At 34.0% G+C, this 18,345-nt stretch overlaps 1 protein-coding gene across 2 annotated transcripts in view; it reads left to right on the top strand.

Annotated features, from left to right (window-relative positions):
* The window catches only part of FBXO28 (F-box protein 28), a 54,318-nt gene extending 36,497 nt beyond the window's left edge, over positions 1 to 17,821 (top strand). The window contains exons 4-5 of one of the 2 annotated variants that reach the window (XM_074262640.1): positions 6,022 to 6,217; positions 12,062 to 17,821. In XM_074262640.1, the coding sequence (XP_074118741.1) occupies positions 6,022 to 6,217; positions 12,062 to 12,456 (591 nt within the window). In that variant the 3' untranslated portion in view covers positions 12,457 to 17,821. The remainder of the gene's footprint in view (positions 1 to 6,021; positions 6,218 to 12,061) is intronic. The other variant, XM_074262641.1, reaches the window with a different exon arrangement.
* Positions 17,822 to 18,345: the final 524 nt, after the last annotated feature.

Below are 18,345 nucleotides of genomic sequence, written 5' to 3'. Positions count from 1 at the left end.
TGATTCTCATTACTTTTCCCATTTTTTCCTCTATCACTTACATGGGTTGTTTTGTTTTTTTTTTTCCGTATTATACATGTGCATTAATTTTTTAAATACACATTCATGAATCATGTTGGGAGAGAAAAAATCAGAATAAAAGGGAAAAATCACAAGAGAAGGGAAAAAAAAAACAGAAGAAAAAATAAGTGAACATACCATGTGTTGATTTATATTTGGTCTCTATAGTTCCCTCTTTGGATGCAGATGGCATTTTCTATCCAAAGTTTAAACTTTTTTTTTTTTTTTTTTTTTTTTTCATATCTTTCTTTAGCATTTTAACTCTTCTAGGAACTTTTGATGGGCTTAAGTCCAGTCTGCATTCTTCTTTGAGGCTTTATTTGTAGGTATTTTAAAGTCTTCTGTTTTAGTCTTGAGCTTCCCTGTCACCATCATACCTCATAAATAGTTGGATTTTTTTATATCTCTCTTCTTTTACTCAAACATACAGCAGTTTCAGAAATTTGTGCATACTACTCAATTAGGACCCAGTACTCAGTTACAGCCACACCTTTCCACCCTAAATCTGTGACCCAGAACTGGGTGATAAAGTAGTGTATTTCTGTATCTCTCACATGTGTGTGTGTGTGTTGTGTGTATTCCCTTTTTTGACTGGTTTATTTCTCTACCCCCTCCTTGATTGTTTGTATAAATGTCTACTTATGCATTCTTATTATATTAGGAGATAATTTTGAGGTGATTTTCCTTGCCTTCCCATAATGTATTCCTCATTCCTCTTTCCAATCTTATGATAATCAAGACAGAATAGAACTATTCCCAGGCTTTGTCTAATTAGAATATCTCTTTGACCCCTAAGATTATAGGTTTCAGAGGAGACCATATTTCATCTCCCCATATTAGAATTTCAGCAGTTTATCCTAGTTTAGTCACTTATCATTGTTCATTCTTGTTTACCATTTTAATGTTTCCTCTTTCTTTTCTATTCTGTGTTTGAACTTCAAAGTTTGTATACAGCTGATATCTACATCAGGAATGCTTGAAAGTCCTATTTTCATTAAAGCTCCATTTTTTTCCTTTGTAAGATTATACTCAGTTTTTCAGTGTAATTTATCCTTGGCTAGAATCCTTTGCCGTCTAGAATATCACATACCAGGCTCTCTGCTTTTTTACAGTGGTGGCTGCTTTGTGATTATAGTTCTTCAGTATTTGAATTTTTTCTTCCTGAGTGCTTGCAATACACACACACCACACACATATACACACTGTTTGTTTGCTTGGTTTATTTATTTGTTAGAAACTCAGGGTTTTGCCTATTTTGTTTTGGGGAGTTTTCATTGGGAGATTTTCTTTTGGAAGATAAGTGGTGGATTCCTCTTGTTTTCTCTTTGCTCTCTGGTTCTGGGAGATCTGAGCAGTTTTCTTTTAAGATTTCCTAAAAGTTGATGTCTAAGCTCTTTTTTTTTTTTTTTTTTTTTTTTTTTTCAGGTGGTCTATTCATTCTTTGATTTTTTTTTTTTTTCCCTCTCCTTCACTTTCTAGGTCATTTGTTTTTCCTATGAGACACCTTACATTTTCTTTTTTTTTTAAATTTTGTTTTACTATTTCTTATCTCATGGCATCATCGACTTCTTTTTCAATCAGTCAATCAACAAATATTTATTAAATACCTAATATATGGTAACAGACACTCCAAAACACTGAAACTATCCCCTTTCTCATTTCTTACAGCACAATATTATCCTATCAAATACTATAACTTGTTTATCCAGTCTCCAGTTGCTGAGCATCCCTTCAGTTTCAAAGTCCTTGTGAAGAGCTGCCAAAAATATTTTTTTGACTATAGGTCCATTTCGTCTTTAATCTCTGGTCTGTGAAAATGACTCATTGTAACTTTTTTTTCTCAGATTTCCCCATCAGGATTCAGTCTGGTGTATTTTGTAAATCTGTTTGGAGGAATTTAATGGGGGCAAACTACTCTGCCATTTTGACTCCGCTTCCATAGCCTTACTATGTTAACTTCTCTAATGATGATATAAATGTATATTATGACAATTTTAAGATGCCATGTAACATATATCAAAGAGGGGAAATTTTTAGTTTAATTTTAAATAATTTAAAGTAATGAAACTCTCTTAGGAAAGTTGTATGAAACTTGTAGCCAGTTACATCTTTGATAGGACAATAAGTTAATATTTTTCATGATCAATAAGATTATAAAACTAATTGTAGATCCATTGACCCCAAGGGTATAATTAAAAGTCAGAAAATACCTTGTTCCAAAGTAATCATAACTGCCTTATTTATAATAGTATATCAAATGAGAAGTGGACAAATTAATTGTCACTTATCAATATAAAGAAATATTATGCAGTTTTAAAATGACAAATTCAAAGAACATTAAGAAATGAAAAAAGTACAAATAGAACAGAACTGAAATAGCCTTTTCAATTACTATAACCATTTAAAGGAAGAAACTTTATATGCATACAGTTTTAAAAAGGACAAATCAAAAGGGGACTAGAAGGGAGTGTTTTAAGGTGTTTATTATTAAATAGTTCTGATCATATGATTATAAAAGGATTGGGTTAGTCAGTGCTCTTAACATTTCCTCTAGGTATTAACTAATTTAGAAATGTCAGTCTTACTTTAGGTGTCAGCAAGGAGAACAATAGTGTAATCTATCTCTTCTATCCCTTGGGGCTTAGTTTTTCCTTTAAGAGATATTGAAACCATCCAGTCATATTAATTTATTAACTCAGATGACTAAAGCTTAGGCTATTAGCATCACTTCCTGATCTCCAGAGTATTAAAACAGCCCCAAGAGAGCTCCTGGCACTTCCTGATGGTCAGCCAATGACCGAGATAGGCACCGTGGACAGGAGAACTTAGTTCAGCTGAATCAACTCTGGGTGTCCACAATGCTCACATACCCTTAGGTAATTATCTTTCTCCTGCTGTGACTAAGTTAATCTCCTTTTATTGACTGTTGAATTTTGTTCCAGAGTCAAACATGAACTAACTACCAAAGGGCTGGCTAGCCAAGAACTGCTGAAGGGAGTGCAGAGAGACCTCTGATATGAAATGGGGCAGCAGAAAGAGTGGCCAGCAATGTGGCCAGGGAAAAGGGAGCAGGAGCTGAGGAGAGAGCACCCCCAAGGCAGACATTGGGCCAGCACAGAAGGGACACAGAATACTCCCTCAAAGCCCATATATATACAAGAAATTTTTATCTTGAGATTTTCAGATATCATAGCTTCCAGAGGAGGATATGCTTTAGGGTCTTAGTTAGCATTCTGAGAGCCTGTCATCTTTCGATTTTTATTGTTTGTTATAATTATATGGTTGTAAAATTGATTAGTCATGTCTGACTCTTTGTGACCCCATTTGGGATTTTCTCAACAAAGACACTGGAATAATTTGCTTCCAAGTTTATTTTATAAATGAACTAAATTATTTGTCCAGGGTCACACAGTTAATAAGTGTCTGAGACAGGATTTGAATTCAAATCCTTCACTCTATCCACCTTGCTGCCCCCTTGTACCAATATTCTTCTGGGGGACTTTTGGGGGAGGGGATTTGCAGGGCATTTGGGGTTAAGTGATATGCCCAGGGTCATAAAATGTCTGAGGTCGAATTTGAACTCAGGACCTCCCGACTTGGGGCCAGTTCTCTATCCATTGGGCCATCTAATTGCCTCACCTTTATTCTCTAGAATTGATACTAACTTGCTGAGATGTCCAGTACAGAATCCCTCTGGTTCTGGGCTGGGTTCTGAGATAAATCTACATGAGGTGACAATAAATTCTTTGTGCCCCTGTTGTCCTGACAGAAGCATTAAGTGGGGGAGAGGGCAACAGGAAGATGCGGAGTGTAAGGCAGTCTATATTCTACCTGGCCACCAAAGGGCTCTACCTCAAGGGATAACCTGCAGGATAAGATTTGCAAACTTAGTGAAATCAGGAAAGATTTGGTTATATGAGCTTTTAATACATTATTTACTCTCTACGGATTTGGTGAGGTTAGGTTCCTTACTTCTCTGAAGATGCCAGAGACTTGAATGGGAAGGAAATCTCAGACGTTTTCAGTGAAAGGTAGAGTTATCCAAATCTCTGGCTCCTTTTCCAAGAAAAATGCTAGGAAAGGAGTTATTTAAATTATTTTGTCCTTCCCCCACATTTAAATGTTACTTTGACTATAAAGTTACTGAAGTTGTAAAGTAGAACTTCCGATTTATTTTTTTGTTTATTCTGCATGCTAAATTCTAACTATTAACATGCTAAATTAACTATGCTGCTATCTTACTTTGTATTATAGAACATTTCATAAAATGATCTCCAGTAGAATAAAGGAAACTATAAACAGGAAGAAAGCTAAAGTAAAGGAAATGATAGCCCCAAGTAAAACACTTTAATAAATTACATTTCATGCTATCTGGGATATCAGCCAGTGAACACAAATAATGATTTTTTTACCCCTACTCTCTACTTTTATGGGAGGCAAATGACCATTGTCTCCCCCACCAATGCCAAGAAAAATCTGATTTATAAGCTTATTTTTAAAAATCCTTAACTTGAACTGTAAGGAATAGACTACAATATTCTGAAGTGTTTTTTTGAAAGAAAGATTAAATTATATGTAATATAAGTTTGTATTTTATAATATGATATGTGTAATATCTTAGAATATTTAGGTAAAGTACTCTGATCAACTACTTCCCCAACCTCAATTATGAGTTTAAGGTACTATTTTAAAGCCTTTGATTATACATTAGATTTGAAGTAAAATTAGAAAGCAGATGTCATTTATTTTCCTTTGTTCTACCTGGAATATCCTGTACTTCCTAATTCTTTGCCATATACCCCTCCCAGCAGCCAGATCTTCCTTCCAAAATCTACTCTCTCAGTTGCTGCTTTGGAAGGGTCAGTGCTACCTTGAATGGTAAGAACATAAAAACATAAGAACTATCACAGTGTGGTCAGATCCAGCAGTCCCTATCATCCAGGATTCAGTCTCAAGTGGGGTATCTATTTAACACCCCCCCCCAAAAAAAAAAGGTATCTATTCTTCTAAATCTTTATGTCTCTTCCTTTCCACACTAAAATTCAGCATCAGCTGCTCTCCTGAACAACAGAAACATGAGACACATACGTTTTTTCTAAACTTTGCTTAGTTTCTTCTAAGCTCTGCTGATTTGTATAACCTCCAAAAATGTGTTATGTTAATTTTGAAAATCAAAAAAGTAGGATTTTCATTGGATTGTAAAGTTAAGGACATTTGAATGATATCTGATACTCCTTATCCATATGATCCATGAGTAACTGACAATATTTTTACATGAAATTTACCCAGTTTTAATGTGTGTATAAAATTTTATTTAGGCACTGAATTAATAAAGAAGAATAACATACATCTTGATAAATTTCTTGGAACTTTATCTGAAATTTTTTGTTCATACTCAGTTTTTCTTAATCATTTTAAATGCTTTTGTAAAATATTATAAAACAGGATTTTTAACCTTTCATGTCAGATTCTCTTGGCATTATAAGTGAAACTTAGTATTCCTTCTCAAAAATAATGCAAAATATAAAATACAAATGATTACAAAAGAAATAAATTATTTTGAATTCTCAATTTTTTAAAAAACCATTTCTCAGAACTAATTCCTGCTATAAAAGAATCATCTTGGCTCTGGGACTCAATATCTCTTAACCTCTGTGATCCACAGCCTCTTCATCTATTTAAAAAAAGGGAACATGAGCCCTGAGGTTTCTTTCAACTCTAAATCTGCCATCCTCTGACTCTTTGATATATACTTCCTAATTCTGAGTACTCACAGCTGCTTTGTACTGTCAGCACAAATTCACTTAAAAGCATAAATTTATCACAGTCTTGTGATAATACTAGCAGGTGATATTGTGATAAATAGCCAATCCATTAACCACATTAGAATTCTAGAGAAATTTTCTCTTTCAATTTAAATTTTTTTAAATCTAGAAAACTAATGGAAATTCATTATTTTAGGTAATTGATGAAATTTATCGAGTGCTGAGATATGTAAATTCTACCAGAGCCCCACAACGGGCTCATGAAGTCCTCCAAGAGTTAAGGGATATTTCCTCCATGGCAATGGAATACTTTGATGAGAAGATTGTCCCAATTCTAAAGAAGAAATTACCAGGATCAGATGTGTCTGGGCGACTCATAGGCTCTCCTCCAGGTATATACTATTTATATTGTATCAAATTTTCCACTAATATTTAACTGTAAAATTTTACTTAAAAGCAGTCTTTTCCAACCAGAATGAATGATGTGTAACTATGACTAAACTTGAGACCAGAGAAGAGCAAATGAACTTCCTTCCTTTCTTTGGGGGCGGGGTGAAGATATTATGGATGTGGAAACCCCTACAAATACTCTCAGACTTGGTTGATATATTAATTTTGCTGCACTGCCTTTTTATGTCTTTTTTTTCTTTTTTTTTTTTTTTTTAATTTCTGTATAGGGGAGTGGGAAGAGATATTCTTTAAAACAAAAATGATGTTCTATTTATGATATTCTCCCCTTCTCTTCATCTTAAGACCACTTGGCATTATCCTCTCTCCTTCTTTCCATTAGTTTTTCTCTAAGATAGCTTCTCATCTTGCCAAGGTCAACCCCAAAATGTATTCCTTTGATCTCATCCTCTCTTGTTTTTTTCCAACAGATTACCTTATCAAACATCACCTTTTTGATTGGGTTCTTCCATATGGCCTTCAAACATGCCCAGGTCTTTCCTACCTAAAAAACCTTTACTATATTCTACCATCCTATGCTACCATACTCTATTTCTCCTCCATTCTCACCCAAATTCCTTGGAAATCTTGTCCACACTCTTTCCTTTGTTTTTTTTCCTCTTACTTTTCAGTCCTTTCTACTTTAGTTCAGCTTCTAAGCTCACCACTTAACTGAAACTGCTCTCTTCAAAATCACCAGTGACCTCTTAGTTGCTAAATTTGATGTTTTTCCCAGTCCTTATCTTTTTTTTGTCAACTGTGGGTTTCCACATATTCTGATTATATTCTCACTCTTGATGACCAAATTTACTCTTATGGAGTTTGCTCATTTCCTTTAGGAGAAAATTCAGACTTATATAGGCAGCCCTAGTTTTTCCCTTGAGCTTTATCTTGGGCCAACTATTGGACATTGGATAGTCCCACAAGCATCTCAGACTCAACATGTCCATAACAGAACTCATGATCTTTCCTATCAAATTACTCCTTTCAAATTTCCTGGTTCTTCTCTTCAAGATTTGTGATTTTATTGGTATCCTTAATTCCTCACCTTTTCTTATCCCATTTCTTAATTCACTTGCCAACTATTGCCATTTTTCATCCACAGTATCTCTTATTTCAGACCCTTTCTCAGCTATCACCTTAGTTATCTTATTTCATTCCTCTCTAGATTATTGTAGTATCCTCCTAATTAGACTGTCTCAAAAGCTTCTCACCATTTTGGTCATTCTCTACATAACTGTTACAGTAATTTTACTTTCAGGCAGATCTGACCATGTCATTCTCCTATTAATCAATTTCAGTGGTTCCCTATTGCCTATAATATAGAATACCAGTTTCTCTATTTTTTTCTCTTAAAGCCTTTTGATAGCCTGGCTGAAGTCTCTATCTTTCTCCAGCTTCTCTCCTCTCTGTCTCTCTCTCTCTCTCTCTCTCTCTCTCTCTCTCTCTCTCTGTGTATATATATATATTATTTAATTAGCCCATGTGTATTTGTATTCATTCTCTTTAAATTTATCCCATGTTACTTATCTATATAATGTCTCTCTCATTAGAATATGAACTTTTTGAGAATTGGTATTATTTATGATATCCTCAGAGCCTACTAGCAGTGCCTGACCCCATAGTAATTACTTAATAAATACTTGATTGGTGTAAAAACAGATTTTATTAATTCAGCTGAAAATCTTATTCTTTAATTTCATTATTTTTCCTAGAGACTATCCATAAGTCAATTCCTTCTAAAGCAAATAAATTTAGAAGCTCTTAGGCATTATCTATGACTATTAGATTAGAGACTTTGTAAGGATGATGAAAGAAAAACTGTCATGGCATTGGTTTTTGGTTAGCATTTAATATAACACATCAAAGTCCAAAAGATATGTTGAGCTAATTTTAACAGTTTATTAAAGATGAGGTTTTTGGAAGAGAAGGGAAGTAGACCATGGAATAGCAGTAGGCTCAGAGAAAAGACTAAAAGAAATACATTTCATCAAGGGAAAGGAAAGAAAGTTGGTGCTGCAGTGTTACCCTCAATATGTCTCACAAATAATTCTGATATGGAAAATCAAGATAATAATAATAGCTCTAGTAGCTAGCAAGTGGTTTCATTTTTAAGCATCTGTCTAGAAGAGATCACCAAATCAAGCTAATTGTTGAGTTCTCATGGGTTAAACTATTATGTGGATATAGATCCTAGCTTCTTAAACTATAGTTCGTGACCCCATATAGAATCTTGAAACTGAATGGTGAGGGAGGAGGGTCATGAAATTATGATTTATTATCAGTGAATGTTTCATTAGTATACCTCTTTTATATACCAATACATCTGGGGTCCCATAAAAATTTCTTAGTTGAAAAGGGGTCACTAGAAAAGTTTAAAAAGCCCTGCTATAGATCTCTACCAGATCTCCCTACAGAAACTTTGTCTCTCTCCTAAGTTTGACTTTCACATCACTGTCTGCTGGGCATCTGCAACTGAATTGTTCCCTAAATATCTCAAACTTAACATATCTAAAAGTGAACTCATTGTCTTTTCCCCAAAACTCTCCTATTCCCATTTTTAACATTTTCGTTGAGGGGCACCAACATTCCCAAATTCACAATTTTGAGGTCAAGTCAATTTTTCCCTCTCCTCCAATCTTTCACATCCAATCAGTTGCCTAGTGTTGTCTATTCTTCTTCCTCATTAATATTTCGTATCTGTCCTTTCTGTCCATATAGCCCCTACCTTAAATAAAACACTCTTTGCTTGTCACCTGGAACAATCCAATAGGCACCTAATTCTTCTCCCAGCCTTTAGTCTATTCCTTTCTAGTCCATCCTCAGCATACTTAAAAGTGAAACACCTTATTTTAAATATTTATTTTTACAAACATTTACTGTCTTTTCCTACCACTCCCCCAATTAAAATTTTTTTAAAAGAAAAAACCCTCATAAAAGAAATTAATAGTCCAACAAAATAAAAACCTTCATTGGCCATATCCAAAAAATATATTTTAGACTGTTTTTTATGTCTATTACCTCTTTGGTAGGAAGTAGGGGGTGTGTTTTATCTTCAATACTTAGAATGGATCAGAATTCTAAAATCTTTTAACGTTGTTTTTATTTGTAATGTTGTTGTATAATTATTCTATTCTACTATTTCATTCTGATCTCACAGGGGTCATCCTAGTTCTTCTGAAACTGTCCATTTAGTCATTTCTTGTATTTCCCATAGGTGAGCACATCTCTAGTTTCCGGTTTGAGGCTTCTATCAAGAAACTTTCTATGAGCATTTTTGGTCATATACATTCTTTTCTCTATTTGACCTCTCTATGGTATATAGGCCTATAGTATATAGGTATATGGGATATAGTAGTGATATAACTGTGTCAAAGGTTTGCTGTTTAGTAAATTTTAAGGCAGAGCTCCAAGTTTCTTTTTAAAATAGCTGAACCAGTTTACAGGTTCACTAATAATGTACTAGTGCATCTATTTTCTAGTAGCTCCTCCAACACTTGTGAGTTTCTTTTATCAGTTTTGCCCATCTGATGGACATTAGAGCTCAGAGTTGCTTTAAGATTCTCTAATTTTTAGTTATTTGTCACATTTTTACATAATAGTTGATAGCTTGGGTTTCTTCTTTTGAAAAATGCATCTTCATATTCTTTGATCTAAAATTGAAAAATGTCTCTTAGTCTTACAAATTTGAATTAGGTCCTTATATCTTGGATATGAAACCTTTATAAAGAAACTTATTAAAAGTTTTTTTTCCCTATTTAATTTTAACTACATTAGATTTTTTTCCTACAAAAACTTTTAAATTCTATATCATCAGAATTGCTGATTTAATCTTCTCTAATGTTTGCTTAATCATAACCCTTCCCTTATCCAAAATTTGAAAGATAAATTTATTTCTTGCCCCTCTAATTTGATTATGACATCTCTGTTTAAGTCTAAGTCATGTACCCTTTTGTAAGTTATTTTGTTTTATAGTGTCATATGTTAGATCTATACCTAATTTCTGGAATTTTCCAGAAATTTTTGTCAAAAAGTAGCCCTTCCCCAGTAACTGGGATATTTTAGGTTTATATTGCCATGTTTGTTGTTGTTGTTGTTTCAGCATGTTGTATTCTTATTCTGTTCTACTTTGACTTCTCTTTTTTTTTTTTTTTTTTTTTTTTTTTTGAGGCTGGGGTTAAGTGACTTGCCCAGGGTCACACAGCTAGGAAGTGTTAAGTGTCTGAGACCAGATTTGAATTCAGGTCCTTCTGAATTCAGGGCTGGTGCTCTATCCACTGCGCCACCTAGCTGCCCCCAACTTCTCTCTCTTTAACTAGTACTAAATCACTTCAGTGTTTACTGGTTTGTACTATATGTTGTGATCTAGTGCTAGTGTCTTCCCTTCTCCCCTTTTTCACTATTTTTCCTGAGATTCTTTACCTTTTTTTCCCCTCCAGATAAAGTTCATTTTTTCCTATTTCTATAAAATAACTTCATGATAGTTTGATTGGTATAACCAAAAAGAAATTTTTAAATCACAGATCTAATCATATTATTCCTTCTGCACAGGAAATTTCCATGTCTTCCTATTGCCATTAAGACAAATACAGATGTCTTAGCCTGACTTTTAAAATCCTTCTCAGTTTGCCTTCAGGCTTTCTTTCTAAATGTACCATATATAGCATTCCTCTTTCAGGTGCTCTTGGGCTACCACCAACTTGATCTCCTTGCTCTTCCTCTATGGTAGTATCCCATCTCTCCTCTGTCTTGTCACTTGCTATCTCCTATTTGTGTAATATGTGCCCTTCTTCCACATCAGTACCCTAGGAAATCCCCATCTTCCTTCCAAGCTCAGGTCAAGAGCACCTCCTAGAGGAAGTTTGTGGTATCCCTGAATCTTGCCAAACTTGGCAATGTTGGTCCAATTATTTGTATTCCTGTAGTTGCATCCACTTTATTTTCCATACAAAAGTAAAGAACTCTTTGAAGGCTGTGACTGTTTGTATACTCAGCTCTTGGCATATAGTAGGTATTTAATAAATGCTTACTGAATTAAGTATAACTTTATCCTGACACAGAAAAGTGACAAAAAACATTTTCAGCCCTTTGTTGTCTACTTAAACAGCATTATAGGAAAGCAGAAAGAGTATTAAACTTAAGAAGAGCTACATTTTGGTCTCAAGCTCCCTCATTAGTTGTACGAACTTATATAAAAATGACTTCATCTCTCTGATCTCTCCTTCCCTCTCTGTAAGAGGAATGGTATGGGTGAGGTATATCTAATGTAACTTTTGGCTCACTGATTCCATAAGTGGAAGGTTTGTATAAAATATGGCCTTATAGTTTAATGAGATTTATACCTTAAAAAGTGATGTAATGTTTGTGTTTCATGGTATTCACCTATTTTATAACAATAATTCCAATTCCAAAGGCACTTTAGTCTTCCCAAACCTCCCTATACTGTCAAAAAAATGTTATGGTCATATATAACTTGTCCATTACATAGCCTTTCACTTGGCTTAGAAGGTGACTATAGTCTTCAGAGATAATTCTCATTATATCCTGCAAAACCTGTGTGTCCACTTCAGTCAATCATTTTATTTTTATTGTTATTTTTCAGATAATTATTTATTAATTCTTCTGTTAAAGTAAATTCTTAACAATTATTAAAGTAATGAAAATGTTTACAAATTTTGCTTTCACAAATATATATATCATTAAATGTTCTTCTACAACCTAATACTATGAAATCTAACTTTTAAAAAAAGTAATTAATTTGTGCCTCTTATAACTCTCTTTTGCCACAGTCCCAGGACCTTCTGCAGCTCTAACAACAATGCAGCTTTTCTCCAAACAAAACCCTTCAAGACAGGAGGTCACTAAACTTCAGCAACAAGTGAAAACAAATGGTGCTGGTGTGACTGTACTCAGGCGTGAAATTTCTGAGCTTCGCACTAAAGTGCAAGAACAACAGAAACAGCTTCAAGATCAGGACCAGAAACTGCTAGAGCAAACCCAAATCATAGGGGAACAGAATGCTCGTTTAGCAGAGCTGGAACGAAAGCTTCGAGAAGTCATGGAAAGTGCAGTAGGAAATTCCTCAGGGTCTGGGCCAAATGAGGAGTCTCCTCGGAAACGGAGAAAGGCAGTGGAAGCCATAGACTCTCTTAGAAAATCTAAACGCCTTCGAAATAGAAAATAACTTGGAATTCAGTTATAGCTCCAAAAAAAGCATGGCTTAGCGGTCTATGCGGTCATGCTCATATGGATACTTGGGTTTAGCAGCATGGTGTCCTTTAGGCTGCTCGGTCTTCAGAACGCAACTTAGACTTTGACATTACTCATTGTTGGGACATTTTCCCCCTTTCTGTCTGGGTGGACTGATGCACAGGATATTTTTAATTTGAAAAATTTAGTTTGTAATAACTAGACCCACTCTATCATGTTTTGAGGAGTTAACCTTTTTTTCTGTGCAGATGATGTATTAAAGTAAATTTATTTGTGTTTCTGCATATATGCACATTAAATAAGGATCTTAAATAAACCCTATCTTGACAGACTAGAAATGAAGTTTAAGTACAGAAAATGTCCTGTTCACTTGAAAGAAAAGACCTACTTTTTAAATGGACACTATCTTGTGTAAAAAACAAGTCAACTTTTTGTTACAAGTGACCTTTGTCTGGAATGTCTGAAAAGTAGTTAATACTTTTTGGTATTGAAGTAATGGGTGATTGAAAAGGACTTCTACAGTATTGACTGCAGAAGAAACCTCTACAGTATTGACTATATATTTTTGTAGACTACTGGCAAGGGACTCATCCAGCTATTATATACACAGTTACAATTCTCTGTTGGAACCAGGTCCTACATTTGCATGGATAGATGCATGCACTGCCTTTATAGCTCACTCAAGAGCACTTGCACTGGTATTGACCTTGAACCTCTAGATTTTCCCATTGATAAAGAAGTTCCTAAGTTCTTAGTTCCCTAGTTAACAGCTGCTCTCATTACAGCAATCAGAGGTGAGCTTGAGTCTTTAATGGGGAAATGTACTAGTTTTTTTATAAGACCTCTATTTATATGGAGGTTGAACAGTACTCAAACTGTTGCATTATGCATTCCCTGGAGAGTTCAAGTACTCTAGCAAAGGCAGAAACCCAATTTTCAAGGCTCTTTCTGTATATGTAGGATCTCTGGTTACTAGTACTGTCTTACTACACTACTGTGTCAGCCCATGGGTAAAATGTGATGACTGAGTAGTGGACACTGCTTATCTGTGTAACTTTTTCATCAGTGAAGCAAAGTCCATTCAAGAAAATGGTTATACAATGAAAAGACATTTACAGCATTTCATTGGGAGAGGGGAGAATAGCCTAGGGAAGCTTTTTAATACTAATGGCTATATTTAAGCTTTCCTTATTCTAAAACTTTAAACAAAAGCTTTAATTTCTTTTTGCACTCCTGTTTTAAACTTGTAACTGGAAAAGCATGTCTTGCACTGTTCAATCTTCTGATTGGTCACTTTAACAACCTCTAAGTTGTTGTGTACAGTGATTATTTTTCCCAGTTGTATATTTTTGAAACATACAGATATCATTGTCCTTATTTTATTTTTAAGTGTATTAGATAGCTATCATTTGACTGTTAAAAATTCTTTTAAGCAACTCTTGACTTGGGCTTCAGTGAAATTAAAGTACATTTAGGTGTAGCATGGAAAAATATCTATTTCCTTGTGGGAGTTTGATATCTAAATTTAAGTCTATGGAAAAGACTCTTAGCTTAATAAAGCACAAGGTTACCATCTTTTTTCATCCGTCCAATATAATGAGTTATACTTCTCAGTTCCAACAAAAGTAAAATTTTTCCTATCCATTCATAATTGTCTTTAACTTTGTTATCAGTAGCTCCTAACTTGGAAAGTCCATTTACACTGTATGTTTTAAGTAAAGATCTTTTATAAGCTAAGCTGATGATTTGTTTTGGGAAGAGATAAATCAACAATTTCCATGAAACATCTTTGTCAACACAGGTGAAAGTCCCAGGTTGGAATTCATCTCAGCTGGTTTTCTTTTTTGTTATCAACTTATCCATAATGTTATAGCTGGGGTGGAGGCCTACTGGAATACACCATGGCCTTTACTAAAGACTGCTTTTCTAGAATTCAGGAGATTTTGTTTTAAGTAACAGAATATATATTTATCTATTATGATGATTATGCATTTAACAGTCTTAGTTTGTTATTAAGAGGAACACTTTAACAGATCTTAATGAATTACAAAAAATCTGTACTCCTGGGAAAGGTTTGTTTGGTACACTATCCACTTAAGGTTTCACTATGATTTACTTTTTATTTCTTAAACTCACCTTCATTCAGACCTTCTTTTCTTATGTTTCTATGTAATATCCCAAGTGTCTAGGCTGTTTGTTTGACCATTATGATCTCTCCTTAATGGATGTAAACAGGTGGTTTTATAATAAGCAATCAGCATAATAGAAAATAATTGATGATCAGCAAATCACAACTTCTGACATTAAGCACATCAAAACCAGTTTACCATTTACAAATTACCCTTCCCATGGTATTTCCATCACATAGAACTGTTCTTTACAAGAACAAATGGGACATACTTTAATTCTAAAGAAACCAGCCTCTTCTATGCTGTTTTTAATTTTTGTTGTTGTATGCTACTTGTTTTCAGCAAAAGGTCCTTCTCTTAAAAGGAACTTAAATTTTTTTCTCATATATTGGGATTTTATATATATCTAAATTTAGCACTTTCTGAATTACATTTGTTAACAGATTTTCACTTAAGGGAGAAAGGAGGGGGCTAGGCACTATAGACACCATTGCTCATTTTTTAATTGCAAAAATTCTAGGAAACAAAAAATAAGATAGGAGTTTTTTTTCCCCTCTTTGGGCGATAAGATATTTTTATTTTAAGTTTCTGATAAACACTAATTACTTTGATCCACTAAAAGTTGATAATATACAGTAATTTCAAGAAAACTATCCTATTGTTCTGAATTGTCATTAATTTGAATGGTAAACAGTATGATGTAAGTATGTTATACTAGGAAATCACTTGACAGAATAAATAAGTTTGCACTGCAGTATCCCAGCTGTTTTTCAGAGCCTTTTCCAAGAGAGCCTGCTTCTCATTGAAATTGATTTGTTTTTATGGACCACACTTACTAGTAAGTTCATTATGCTAAAATGGATTTTGAGCTATAATACCAAAAAAAAGGCACTCACAAGGAAATTAGGGTTTTCAACCTAGCATCGTTTATTTGTGTTTTTCTATGTGAATATTATTTATTTTCTTAGAGATAGTTTACAAATTTCATGTTATGAAATCTCTATCTGCATTATTTTTTCAAGCTCCTGATTGGAAAAGACATTATGGTTTGGAGGAATGAGTATTGGATTTAGAGTTAGAACACCTTTTTTCAAATTCTGTTACCTGTGTTATTTTGGGCAAGTCACTTCACCTGTTAGCCTCAGTTTCCTCATCTGTAAAGTGAAGGATTTCAGCTCTCTAGATGGTCTTTAAAATCCTTTCCTGCTCTGAAGCCTAAGTTGTCTATTGTACTTGGGCTCCAGAGATGCAGAACACATTTGAACATGTTATTAATCACACATTTTAAAGAGAACCCTGTAGGATTCCCCGAAACTCAAATTTGATAGCCACTATTGGAAGCACCATTTTCTATAATTATGATTTTAGTTTTGACTTTTTTATAGTATCAAATTTCTACAGAAGCTGGTCTTAAACTACTTAGTATCTCCAAAACAGAGAAGCTTTTGACTTAAATATTAAAATTCTAAAGGAAATACTTCATTTGGCTCCCAACATGGGTAAAAATAAAGGAAGGAAATTAATACTTTAATCTAGAGAGTTAAAAGAAATATTACAATTTAGTTATCACATGAAAATCTATGAATGGCACATGAAAAGATTGTGTAATGTGCATTATGTCTGGTTATGGATCATTTAAGTCAATGATACTGTTTACATTATTTATGCCATTTCAAAATCTGCACTTTAATCTCCAAAGAAACTAAATGCACAATATGCTGGCCAATTAAATTAGTTTTTTGGAGGTGACTTCCTTTTTAAGTTTTTGTTTGAGATAGCTATAGTGATTTCTGAGAATACTTATATATTGCCCTATTTCAAACAGCATGTAAGTTTGTGGTGTTAGGAAAAGTGAAAACAACATAAATCTTAAGATGTAGTGCACAACATAATATATATCCACTTCTGTCTATTCTTGAGTACCCTATTATCAGGCACCTTTTTAAAAAAAAATGCTATAAATAATAGTTGAGATTAAAACTAAAAAGTTCCCCAAAAAGCAATTTTCTGTATAGGGAGAAAGCTCAGAAGTCTGGTCTTGCTATGAAACTCCTTGGATTTGGAAGCCATGTGAGTTAGTTTCTAATGATAAAAGTAGCTTTTTCAAGCTTTATCATTTTGGTACAATTTCCTTAACCAAGAAACGCTAACTTTTTCTTTGAAATCAAAAGGCTAATAATGAAAATTACCCTATAAAAGCTGCATAGTGTTTTTGCTTTGAGAGAGCTTTTAACAATAATAGTGTTGATAAAATGAGTACATTGGTGATAAAATTGCAGGCTGGAGCCAGGTTATTTTGACTGATCAATGTTGATATTGCCTCCACCTATGCAGAAAGCAACTCCTCCATGCCTTCAACCTGTGCAATTCCTGTCAATGTCTTTACAGAAGTCCCCCTATAGAAGATCCATCCATACATTTACTGGAGGCTTTCTTCGGGTTTTTTTTTTTTTTTTAATAGTTTGTAATCAGTGTAGCACTCAGGCTATCCACTTGTCCTTCCATCATGCTACATGACTAGCCCACTTTGTACATGTTGTCACTGATGTTTTTTATATTTCTCATGGGCAAGTCATTGCTGACAATATGCTGCAACCTACGTATACTTATTCTGTACCCATTACCCTTTTGGTTTTCTTCGAATTTTTTTTTCAGTTGTTTCATGATCTACAGCCATATAGCATCAGTAGAAAATATTGATGTAAAAAATGGATTTTGGTAGCACCAAACAGTTTGGGATCAGTATGCATGATTTCCCAAATGTGATCCAGCCGAGTCTTTTCTCCCTGCTCAATTCTGGGCTGAGCTCATTGTCCATACTAGTCTCTTGAAAATTGGCCTTTTAAACCCCCTAAAATATGTAAAAAATACATATGTCCAAAAAGTTTGTATTGAGTTCCTAATATATGGTGAATATTAAATCTAAACTTACCAGTCTTAATCAAAAAGGACATGTGAGATAAGTATTGGTGTGTTCTTTAGGTTCTTTGACCTTACAGAATATGTGGTCCTTATTCAGAGTCATACCAAAGGACATTACTGGTCATAAGAGTATAATATTTTTAATGTGGTACCATTTCTGTTTACCTATGTCACAATGAACTAGAGGTTTAGTTTCTGCATTTTAAATGTTGACCTAATGGAATCATTGGAAAAGTAAGAAACACCTCCCAGTCATACATCAGGGTACTTCAATAAATGTGTTATTACCAGTTTTAGTTGTATTTTTATTTTGTACACAAAGAAAATGGAGATAATGGACCATTCAGATATACTTTATTGTTAAAGTCTGTGACCTAATCACAGACTTTTAAAATGGTGGGGGAGGGAGGGAAAAAGGATGTAAAAGAAACAGAAGTGGATAATGACCATTTGAAAGATGAATAGCAGTAAACCATGACAATATATTCAAATTCCTTAGATTAATTCCTGGTTCAGAAGAAAAGCTGTCAAGGCCCATAGTGCTAAAAGTAGCAAGACATATGCACTTAACATGAAACCAAGAAATTACAGTTTTATGAACACCTCCAAATATATTTCTTGGGATTTTCACCTTGATGATGGGTTACTTAGGATTAAGGTCCATGAGAAAAAAAAAAAAAGAAAAATATTCTAGCAGCAACTTGCTGAGGTGTGCTTTTCCTAGTTGCCAAGCTAGATGTTCAAAATAGAGTAGGAATGTCCAGCACCATTGCTTTATTCTAGTCACATCCCCAAAAGATGTAGCTGTATTA

This window comes from Sminthopsis crassicaudata, chromosome 4 (genome assembly GCF_048593235.1).
Source record: "Sminthopsis crassicaudata isolate SCR6 chromosome 4, ASM4859323v1, whole genome shotgun sequence".
NCBI lineage: Eukaryota > Metazoa > Chordata > Mammalia > Dasyuromorphia > Dasyuridae > Sminthopsis > Sminthopsis crassicaudata.
This window is presented reverse-complemented; position numbering and strand designations above follow the sequence as displayed.